Raw genomic sequence first — 12,005 nt, forward strand, 5'->3', positions numbered from 1 at the left:
ATATAACCTTCAGTCATAGGCACCTCACCAGCAGCTAAGGATATTCTAAATATTTCTGCTTGAGCCACTGTAATTTCTGCACTGGCCTCATACAGGGACTGAGGGAACACCTTGTCAGACTTGGAGATTTGTATGCCCTATTTTGCTTTGATGGAAAACACCTCCTCCTCTGTAATCTCTGTATGCTCCATAACCTCAGTGCAGCATTGCTTCACATCTGTAGATTCTGTGTCCATCTCCCCACTAAATACTGCTACAAAAAATCAGTTTAAGATCTTCCCCCATCTCTTTTGATTCCACAATCATGCTGAACTGCCACAGGACCAATTTTTGCCCCTTGTTATTCTTTTGCTCTTAATATATCTGTAAAAACTGTTAGGATTCTCCTTCTCCTTTTCTGCTAGGGCAACCTCATGCCTTCTTTTAGTCCTCCTGATTTCCTCAAGTGTTCTCTTGTATTTTTTATACTACTCAAGTACCTAATTTGCTCATTCCTACCTATACCTGCTGTGCATAGTCTCAGCATCTCTCGAAAACCAAGGTTCCTTAAGCCTTTTATTCTGACTGGAACATACAAACTCTGTACTCTCAAAACGTCACTTTTGAAGTCCTCCCACTTATTAAATACACCTTTGCCAAAGAACAATCTGTCCCAATCCACACTTGCTAGATCCTTTACAGTGCCATCAGAATTTCACCAATATAGAATCTCAACCCAGGGACCAGACTGATCCTTCTCCATAATTAACTTTGAAACTAATGACACTATTATCACTGGATGCAAAGTGCTCCTCTACACAAACTTCTGTCACTTGCCCTGTCTCCTTCCCTAACAGAAGATCTAGTATCACAGTCTCTCTCTATTTGGGACTTCTATGTACTGATTAAGGAAACTTTCCTGAACACATTTGACAACCTCCATCTCATCCAGCCTTTTACAGTATGGGAGTCCCAGTCAATGTGTGGAAAGTTTAAAATTACCTACTATCTCAAATTTGTTTCTTGCAACAGTCTGCAATCTCTCTACAAATTTGTTCCTTTAATTCCAGCAGACTGTTGGTGGTCTATAATGTAATTCCATTAATGTAGTCATCCTTTCTGATTCTTCAGTTCCATTCCTATAGCCTCAGTGGACAAGCTCTCCAGTCTGTTTATAAATATAGGTTTCTGTGTTGTGAAACTTTTCAATAGTAGTGCAACATCAGTGCTAGTAATTGAAGATTGGTTCTTGTGAACATTTGAGAATAGTTAAGTTAGATGATTTGAGGATAAAGCAATTAAGGAAAATGAAAGCTAAAATGCTTTTGAGTCATATAGTATGTTAAAGAGTAGGTGGAAAATAATATTTCCTGAAGTGTCTATGCTCATAGCATAAGATGACACTGAATAGATATGGCATATTGAAATATGTAACTATTCATGAGGGTCAAAAATGATTGTTGGATGATTGGTTCCCATTGATGGTCTTGTGAACTAATCCTGCTTTGAGCTGACTTTGGAAATGAGAATAAGTTGGATCAGGATCTGATGATGATCTGGAGGACCTAAAGGATGAGTGAAAACAGATGAGACAATTTTTTTTTAAACTTAATTTTATTTATTTGTATTTATCTGCTTCTGTTAAGACCTGTATCATCTTGAAATGTTTGTTTTTCTAATTCAGGTCTTTCCTCATGATATACTAAACTTCACTGCAGTGAACGTCTACAGCTGGGCTTATGAGAATAGAGAGACCTTTATACACTGGTTGCGACCACATGGAAGCAAAAGTCTGCTCCTGAATAATGAGCTCAAGAAAGGGCCGGCTTTACTATTGTTTTTCCCCTTCAGCCCATTAGCTGAAAAACAGCCACTGATGGAGGAGGTGAGACGTTAATTCATGTGAATAAGGATATGTAGGAATCACAGGATGCTGTCTTTATTCTCAAATTTGCTGTGTATGCAAGATGTTTTAATATGAAGGATTTTGCTGAACAGGCTTTTGAATAAATAGCAGTAGGAAATGATTTGGTTAAAATAATCTGCAAAAACAGAAGTTACTTCTCCATGTCATTTGTGCCTGTGTGCTTTTTATTAAAGAAAATCTTTGTAAGAGCGGACTCTTTAGCAAGTTAATTCTTAATGGGACTTGCTATGAGGTTTGCTCTGTTTTTAATTTAAAGCATTTCCAAATATTTGAAGCAGGTATGTTGCAAGGTATTAAAAATCTTTTCTCAATCCTTAATACTGTTAAGGATTTTATTTTGCTTCTTGATTTTTAATGCAAATGATCATTTATGTATGACACAGCATGAGAGGTAAACTATTTCCTCACAAGAGATACCGAAATTCTTTAATGCTAGTACAAGCAAATTTCGTAAAATCCTTGTATACTCTTCAAAGTGAGTGTTGAGCAGTAGATTTTTCTGGTTGCTCATACTGTACGCATTACAATTATTGCAAGTTTCACCACACATTCTAGCGAGGGCTACCCACAGTGTTTGACAAAACAACATAGCAACAAAACGAGCCACTTTCTTCCCTTCCAACCGCACACACTGATAGTCCTCCAACAGGCCTTTAGTCTCAAGTGCTTCAATTCCAAATTGACCTTTGGCTTCTGATCTTCAATATCGACCAGCTAGAGTAGATTAAAAATTTAGCTTGACGTCATGGGCCAAAAGGCCTGTACTGTGCTGTATTCTATGTTCAGTTTTGCACAACTAAATGCATGTACACTCCCTGTACATTTGTCTCGACTTTGAAGTGGGAGGGGGATGTTTCAGTCATTAGTGTAATACTTTATCATTTTGTAAAGGGAGTAAGATTAATAAATTAAGACTAGGTGTGTGTGTGTGTGTTTGAATGCAATGATGTAAATCTATTGAGAAGTATCCAAACACATTTAATGCAGGATCACTGCAGCCAGTAGAAAAATTTTTCAACATTATTTATCCAGGATAGAGTTTGAACATCAGTCTGCAGTTAAAGAATATTGCCTGTTCTATATTAACACCCTTATTCTAAAAACTGAACTTTTAAAGACTTATTGTAGTGCCTCTAGCCTCTCTTGTGTTGCCATTCGACACAGTAAGTAATGACGAGAATCAATTAAATATTTTATTAGAAAACTAACAGCAAGGGGTAGGCTATTTAGAACGGAGTTCAGGAAAAACTTCTTCACCCAGAGAGTTGTGGATCTGTGGAATGCTCTGCCTCAGAAGGCAGTGGAGGCCAATTCTCTGGATGCTTTAAAGAAAGAGTTAGATAGAGCTCTTAAAGATAGCAGAGCCGAGGGATATGGGGAGAAAGCAGGAACTAGGTACTGATTGTGGATGATCAGCCATGATCACGTTGAATGGCGGTGCTGGCTCAAAGGGCCAAACGGTCTACTCCTGCACCTATTGCCTATAAGTATATTAAATATTAGATCACATGATACAGTTCTTGAAGATAATCATGGATATTTCTTGGCTTCCTTTTTTAAAAAGTCAATGTAAACAGCTGCCAGTTAAGATTTATACGGTAGAACATAGAACAGTACAGCACAGGAACAGACCCTTTGGCCCACAATGCTGTGCCAAATCAATTAAGTGGCTAACTAATCTCTTCAGTATAGAGAATGCACATATCCTTCCTTTGTTGCTCACATTCATGTGCCTATCTAAATGTCTTTCAAAAGTCTCTAATGTTTCTGCCTCTAGCACCAGCCCAGGTAGTGTACCTAGGCACCCACCATTTTCTGTGGGGGGTGGGGGGAACTTGCCCTGTACTTCCCCTTTGAAGTTGCCCCTTCTCACCTTAAATGCATGGTACTTGACATTGCAACCCTGGGAAAAGGATACTGTCTGCTCTATCTATGCTTTTCATAATCTTTTAAATCTTTATCAGATCTCCTCTCAGCATCTGGCGCTCCAGAGAAAACAACCCAAGTTCATCCAACCTCTCGTTATAGCACATGACCTCTAATCCAGGCAGGTAACCTCTTCTGCACTCTCTCCAAAGCCCCAACATCCTATCCTGGGACAACCAGAACTGTGTACAACCCTCCAGATGTGGCCCAGCTGGAGTTTTACAAAACTGCAGCATTACTTCCTGACATGAACTTAATGCTTCAACTAATAAAGGCAAGCATGTCATATGCCATCTTAACCACCCTATCAACCTGTGTAGCCACTTCCAGGGAGCTGTGAACTTGGATCCTATGATCCCTCTCCTTATCAGCCCTTTTAAGGGTCTTGCCCTTAGCAGTGTACTGTCTCTTTACATTTGACCTACAAAGGGGCACAACTCACATTTGGCCAGGTTAACTTCTCACTGTGGTTTCTTTGTATATATCTGCAGATGATTTTTATTCCATTCACTGTATCCTTTGCCTGTCTTCTATGCTACCCACAACACTACCAATCTTTGTATCATCAGCAAACTTACTAGCCCACCCATGTACATTTTCATCCAGGTCATTTATATATATATATATATATCACAAGCAGCAGGGGTCCCAGCCTGAGGTTCAGCTCACATCTTTTGACAAGCCTTTACTTCCTCTCTGTATGTCAGCTCATCATTGTTGCTAATGAGGTCAACCACTGTATGTAGTATCATCAGCAGACTTGATGTAGTTTCAGCTGAATCTGGCCTTGCCGTCATGAGTCAGCAGTGGACTGAGCACACAACCCTGGGAGGAGGAGGCACCAGTGCTCGGTATGATGGAGCTTGAGATGTCGCTGCCAACTCAGACTGACTGGGCTCTTTCCATCAAGAAGTCCAAGATCGATTTACAGAGTGGTGTTGAGACCCAACTAGGATAGTTTACCCATTAGCTTCTGCGGGCCGATTGCGTTAAGTGCCAAGCTGAAGTCGATAAACAACATCCTGACTCAGGAAGCATCGTTTTCTAGGTGGGACAGGACGGGGTGAAAGACTGAAGCTATGGTATCATCAGCGGAACATTTCAAGTAGTAGGCTAACTTGAAAAGGTCCAATGTAGCTGGAAGGTGGGATTTTATACAATTTTTTACCAGCAGATCAAAGCACTTCATGATTGTTAAAGTCATTGCCACTGAGCAGTAATTATTTAGGCCAAGTACTATGCTCTCTTGGCACCAAAGTGATGGTGATTGGCTTGAAGCCTGCCGGTATAGTGGACTATTTTAGAGCAATATTAAAAATGTCCATTGAGGCTCGGTCCCTCAGCACCTGATCAGGTGTGTTGTCCAACCTGTGTTGTTCTCATCACCTGGGGACAATTTAATTTCCGTGCAATACAGTAGCATGGACACAAGCTCTTTGGCTCAGTTCATCCATACGGAACATGGTGCTTATCTGAGCTGGTCCCATTTGCCTCCACACAGACACCAGAGCAGAGGTCAGAATTTAATCTAGGTTGCTGGAGGACGAGGCAGCAGCTCATTATTTGTGGCACCTAGATCCTTGGAATTTAAACTGACTTTGCTTCCCTGGTTGCTGTAAACCTCCATGACTGCATCCATGTGATAAGTAGGCACAGTTCACAATGCTCATTGTATATAGACAATAACAATTTATTGATTTGGGCCTGTGGTTTCCAGTAGGTAGGGACATCAGATTTGGTTTCCATTTGATTTTCTGGAAAACCATACATTTTCATAAAGCAGATATCTCCATCTACCTATTGAGTATTTAAAATGACAGAGATACAGAGCCTGTATGAAATATTTCTGCTGCTGTTTTACTTGAGAACAGCCAATAAGACTGTTGATTGTGGCGATATTTGTTATTTCAGATCCTGCACTTTTTGCTAAACCTTTGGGAAATAGCTTAAATTATTCCTCTGAAATTGCAAGCATACTAATCTGTAGCACCACAGTCTGTAGAAATTATGATTAAGTAGTTCTTCTGGCTGAAGTAAAAAAAACTTAATCAAGAAAATGGCTGGGATGTTGTGTAAATATTTGTCTGTTCAAAAACTTTGGGGTTTGAAAATTTGTTTTTTTTTTAACTATATACCAACTCTGTTCTATATTACCTGGCTTTCAGGAGGTGAACAAATCACTTATTCCTACAGAAAGGTTCAAACTATGTGGAACATGGAATTGATGACTTAATAGACACAAGAAAATTCTGGGGTAATTCAGTAAGTCAGACAGAATCTGTGGAAGGAGATAAACAGCTGAAGTTCTGGCTGAAGCCTCCTTTCTTTCCAGTCCTGATAATGGATCTTGGCCCAAAATATTGATTGTTTATACCCCTCCATATTGCTGCCTGAGTTGCTGTGTCCCACCAGTGGGTGTTGCTCAAGCTTTCCAGCATCTGCAGTATAGTATCTCTTGGTAACTGAAAAGGTTAGGTGGTTTGGAATTGAGTGGTGCCTTTGCAGTGCTATGTATTAATGGGTAACGTTTAGTGACAACACTTTCCTGATTATTACATTGAATTTTATCTGATTTTATTTCTCAGATAACAGAAGTTATACTTCAGTATCGCAACTGTAATGCTAGCAAGACCATTCAACGTATACTGCAATACTTGGAAAAGACTGAGCAGGCAGATCAGGAAGTTCATTCGACAGAGTCTTTCTTCCGGACTAGAAAACCTTGTTGTAACACAGTAGTGCCTTCCCATTGGCATTCTGTAGCTCAGACCCGCAACATATGTGAGCTCTGTATTAATCAGACTTTTGGAATTCAGCCAAGTGTGGTCCACATTGCAGAATGCAATTTCATAGAGATGGAAGCAGCTCTGGATTCATTCTACCTCAGAGAGCAGACATTTTTCCAATTGCAGTCAAGGATTGTAGAATGCAGCAATTTCTTGAGCTATTATAGCCCATTCAGTTATTACACTGCTTGCTGCAGAACATTCAGCAGTCCAATTACATCTGAACATATTGATGCCCTTGTTTCTTCAGAACTGTTTTCCAGTGCAGAGCACAGCCAGGGAATGATTTCACATAATTTTCCTCACATTGAGGGTAGAGCAACTGGTCTTTTTGATTTGCATCATACTCACATTGCAGGACTGAGTTGTAATACTAATAAAACTCTAAACTTTTACTTACTGGATTCAAACTTGCACTGGAGATTTGCAACTAGATTAGGAGCCAATGAATCTGCACAAGTGCAAGAATTTGCTACCATTGTTGATCTATGGGATGAAGTTCATTATGTCTTCGACCAAAAACAAGTACTTAATAAGTCTTCGATTGGTAGGTACTTATGAAAACAATTTTCAATGCAGCTGAAATTTCACTGTATTTTCTGAAATAATTTGTTTACTATTAGTGTATACATACTGTAGTTTCCTTTTTTAGTCAGTTTACCATTGTTTCCCCCCCCCCCCCCACCTATCCCCATTCAAGAAAGGTCACCTTAACTCTGCAATGATGTGAAAATCAAATCTGGGTAATGGACATCCTGAAACCCTGAAATGAGCATGGATTTAATTTTCCAAATTTATTGCTGATTTATTTACAATATTTAAATTTTGACTTGTATCTCTAACTTTAAAATCTAAGTACAACAAACTTGTGCTCCATAATATTATGTATACTTGCATTGTCCTGCTCACTAACCTGCCAAGGGTGGTGCTAGAGGCAGACGCATTAGTTTGCATTTTAAGAAACTCTTAAATAAGCCTATGATCGATAGAAAAATGAAGGGCAATGCAGGAAGGAAGGGTTAGACTGATCTTAGGGTAGCTTAAAAAGACAACACATCATGGACTGAAGGTCCTATACTGTGCTGTATCTGTACTAAATCTTCTTGTTGAGCAAATTAGTTATTTTTGCTAGAGCTGCATGCTTAGCCCTAGAATTAAAAATCTGTAATAAATAAATAAAAATCATTTATCTAGTGTATTTATGCAACTGTGTTGCAGTGCATCTAATTTTGGGTTGCAAGGGGCTTTATGGATGTACCGATGATGATATTTATTCTTGTGTTTATGGAATTTTACTTGTTTAGTTTACCATAGATCCATCTCAGTAAAGCTCTTTCAATTTCTGAACAGTATATTTCTTGCAGAGTGTTTCGATCTTGCTACAGCATGTTCTCTTGATGAGGATGCTTTCTTTTCAGCAGTCTAAATTAGGATGCAAGTAATGTTCTTAGACAGAAAATCTTCAAATTTTCTCCAAACAAGCAATTTAGCTTTACTCCTCAAGGCTACAATGATGTGGAAGAGGTGAATTGCCTCCTAAAAATGATCAGTGTCAAGTAAGTTTGATTAATTGGGAAGTTAGTTGGGAAGTCTGATAATTGCAGATTTTAGTCCATTCTCAGCAGATTTGAGTGGAAAGTCTTTTATTTTTCCTTTACCAGCAGCTGGCCAACTCAAAATAACTGTTTTGTAACAATTGCATTGAAATAATGCACTTTCTTTGTGTTTTAATTTCTTGGGATCTGGGTATTGCTTGCAGATATTTGTTTCTGTTTTTATGTCACGGTTCCAACATCTGCAATACCTTATTTTAGATTGGAATTTAATTTTGTTGCACAATATTAGTCACTTCATGGAGCTATTATAGTTCCGGTGGCCCAAGTTCATTCCACTGCTGTCTTTAAGAAGTTTTTACATTCTTCCCATGACTGCGGGTTTCCTCTGGGTGCTCCAAAAATGTATGGATTAGTAGGTTAATTGGTCACATGAGTGTATTGTGGCAGTGTGGGGTAGAGGGGCCTGTTACAATGCTGTATCCGGGCAGTATCTCTAAATTTTTAAAATGGATTAATCATTTGTTTTGTCTATTATTTCTAAGCTTAGCAAATTGCAAGATGTCATGGAAACATAGAAAACCTATATTACGATACAGGCCCTTCAGCCCACAATGCTATGCCGAACATGTACTTACTTTAGAAATTACCTAGGGTTACCCACAGCACTCTATTTTTCTAAGCTCCATCTACCTATACAGGAGTCTCTTAAAAGACCCTATCATATGCGCCTCTACCACTGCTACTGGCAGACCGTTCCACGCATTCGCCACTCACTGTGTGTGTTTTTAAAAAGAAAACCAAACACATACCCCTGTCATCTCCTCTGTACCTACTTCCAAGTGCCTTAAAACTGTGCCCTCTCGTGTTAACCATTTCAGCCCTGGGAAAAGGCCTGTGACTATCCACACGATCAATGCCTCTCATCATCTTGTACAACTCCCTCAGGTCACCTCTCATCCTCCGTCGCTCCAAGGAGAAAAGGCCGAGTTCAGTCAACCTATCCTCATAAGGCATGCTCCCCAATCCAGGCAACATTCTTGTAAATCTCCTCTGCACCCTTTCTATGGCTTCAACATCCTTCTTGTAGTGAGGTGACCAGAACTGAGCACAGTACTCCAAGTGGGGTCTAAATGGGGTCTGACCAGGGTCCTATAAAACTACAACATTACCTCTCGGATCCTAAACTCAGTCCCATGGTTGATGAAAGCCAATGCACCATATGCCTTCTTAACCACAGAGTTAACCTGTGCAGCAATGTTGAGTGTCCTATGGACTCGGACCCCAAGATCCCTCTGATCCTCCACACTGCCAAGAGTCCTAGAATTAATACTATAATCTGCCATCATACTTGACCTACCAAAATGAACCACTTCACATTTATTTGAGTTGAACTCCCAATTACCACTTCTCAGCCCAGTTTTGCGTCCTATCGATGTCCCGCTGGAACCTCTGACAGCCCTCCACACTATCCACAATACCCCCAACCTTTGTGTCATCAGCATATTTACTAACCCATCCCTCCATTTCCTCATCCAGATCATTTATAAAAATCATGAAGCGAAGGGGTCCCAGAATAGATCCCTGAGGCACACCACTGGTCACCAACCTCCATGCAGAATATGACCTATCTACAACCACTCTTTGCCTTCTGTGGGCAAGCCCATTCTAGATCCACAAAGCAAGGTCCCCTTGGATCGTATGCCTCCTTACTTCCTCAATAAGCTTTGCATGGGGTACCTTATCAAATGCCTTGCTGAAATCCATATACACTGCATCTACTTTTCTACCTCCATCAATGTGTTTAGTTACATCCTCAAAATTCAATTCGACTCGTAAGGCGTGACTTTCCTTTGACAAAGCCATGCTAACGATTCCTAATCATATTATGTCTCTCCAAATGTTCATAAATCCTGCCTATTGGGATCTTTTCCATCAACTTACCAACCACTGAAGTAAGACTCACCAGTCTATAATTTCCTGGGCTATCTCTACTTCCTTTCTTGAATAAGGGAACAACATCTGCAAACCTCGAATGCTCCAGAACCTCTCCTGTCCCCATTGATCATCGCCAGTGGCTCAGCAATCGCCTTCCTTGCCTCCCACAGTAGCCTAGGGTACATCTCGTCAGGTCCCAGAGACTTATCCAACTTGATGCTTTCTAAGAGTTCTAGCACATCCTCTTTCTTAATGTCTATATGCTCAAGCTTTTCAATACGCTGTAAGTCATCCCTATAATCACCAAGATCCTATTCCACAGTGAATACTGAAGCAAAGTATTCATTAAGTACCTTTATTTCCTCCAGTTCCATACACACTTTTCCACTGTCACACTTGATTGGGCCTATTCTTTCATGTCCTATCCTCTTGCTCTTCACATACTTGTAGAATGCCTTGGGGTTTTCCTTAATCCTATTTTCCAAGGCCTTCTCATGGCCCCTTCTGGCTCTCCTAATTTCATTCTTTAGCTCCTTCCTCCTAGCCTTATCTTCTAGATATCTATCATTACCTAGTTTTTTTGAAGCTTTCGTAAGCTTTTCTTCTTGAGTAGATTTTCAACAGCCTTTGTACACCATGGTTCTTGTACCCTACCATCCTTTTCCCTGTCTCATTGGAATGTACCTATGCAGAACACCATTCAAATATCCCTTGAACGTTTGCCATATTTCTGCTGTACATTTGCCTGAGAACATCTGTTTCCAATTTATGCTTCCAAGTTCCTGCCTGATAGCTTCATATTTCCTCTTTCTCCAATTAAATGCTTTCCTAACTTGTCTGCTCCTATCCCTCTCCAATGCTATGGTAAAGGAGATAGAATTGTGATCACTATCTCCAAAATGCTCTCCCACTGAGAGACCTGACCAGGCTTATTCACATATTCTGTCAGGAAACCTTCCTAAACACCTAACAAGCTCCACCCTATCTAAACCCCTTGTCAGGCCAATGGAATTCTACAAATCAAAATACGGCAGATGCTGGAAATCTGAAATAAAGACATTACTAGTGCTGGTAATTAGGTTGAAGAGCTGGTGAGATAGTGTTTTTTTTTAACCACAACTGATGGTATTAAAAATTTGTGTTAATAACATGCAGTTAGAAATATTCAATTTTTACTTGAATACCATTTTTGTGTTGCAGAAAGCATTATAAAAAATTACAGCAGGGCATACAGTCCATTACATCGGCATCTTATTGCTGGAACCAAATCTAAAGCTCAGGAAGAATATTTAATAGCTGAAGTAACAACTGAGACATTCGACAATATTGTACTGGATGTCGAAAAGGTGAACCTCTTATTTCTGTCATTACTTATCCAAACATTGATGTTTATGGCGAAAACCACTTGTCTTGTTAAAAATGCCATTGTATTTTCCAATTACTGTGATGTAAAGTTTAAATTATTATGCATTTCCTTCAAGCATTTCCTATTTTCTTGTAAAATAATGCAAATAGCTAGTTTGTTATCCTGGTGCAAGGGTCTCAGCCCTGTTCGTTTTCCTCCATAGATGCTGCCTGACCTGCTGCGGTCCTTCAGTTTTGTGTGTGTGTTGCAATGGAATTCACATTTGGTTTTGTACTACCAACTACTTCGTGGTCCAAGCTCAAGCAAACTTGGCTGAAGCAGAGTACAATATTGTAAAAGTTGAAGGAAACCTTGCATTTTGACAAAGCCCAGCAACTGAAGTATTCTTGTAGCTCCTTTTAAAATGATATTTCCTCCTTTAGAAGATGGAACAACAGCTATTGCTGAACTTCTGTTTATTTCTTGATGCATACATTAAGCTTAGTGCTTTGTTGTGGGAGTAGCCAAGGCTTTGGAGTCCAGTTTACATT

General features: G+C 39.7%; 1 protein-coding gene across 2 annotated transcripts in view; it reads left to right on the forward strand.

Moving 5' to 3' along the window:
• The window catches only part of txndc11 (thioredoxin domain containing 11), a 79,434-nt gene that overhangs the window by 41,734 nt on the left and 25,695 nt on the right, over positions 1 to 12,005 (forward strand). For both annotated transcript variants that reach the window (XM_059979149.1, XM_059979148.1), the window contains exons 7-9: positions 1,664 to 1,864; positions 6,418 to 7,165; positions 11,310 to 11,455. In XM_059979149.1, the coding sequence (XP_059835132.1) occupies positions 1,664 to 1,864; positions 6,418 to 7,165; positions 11,310 to 11,455 (1,095 nt within the window). The remainder of the gene's footprint in view (positions 1 to 1,663; positions 1,865 to 6,417; positions 7,166 to 11,309; positions 11,456 to 12,005) is intronic.

This window comes from Hypanus sabinus, chromosome 9 (genome assembly GCF_030144855.1).
Source record: "Hypanus sabinus isolate sHypSab1 chromosome 9, sHypSab1.hap1, whole genome shotgun sequence".
NCBI lineage: Eukaryota > Metazoa > Chordata > Chondrichthyes > Myliobatiformes > Dasyatidae > Hypanus > Hypanus sabinus.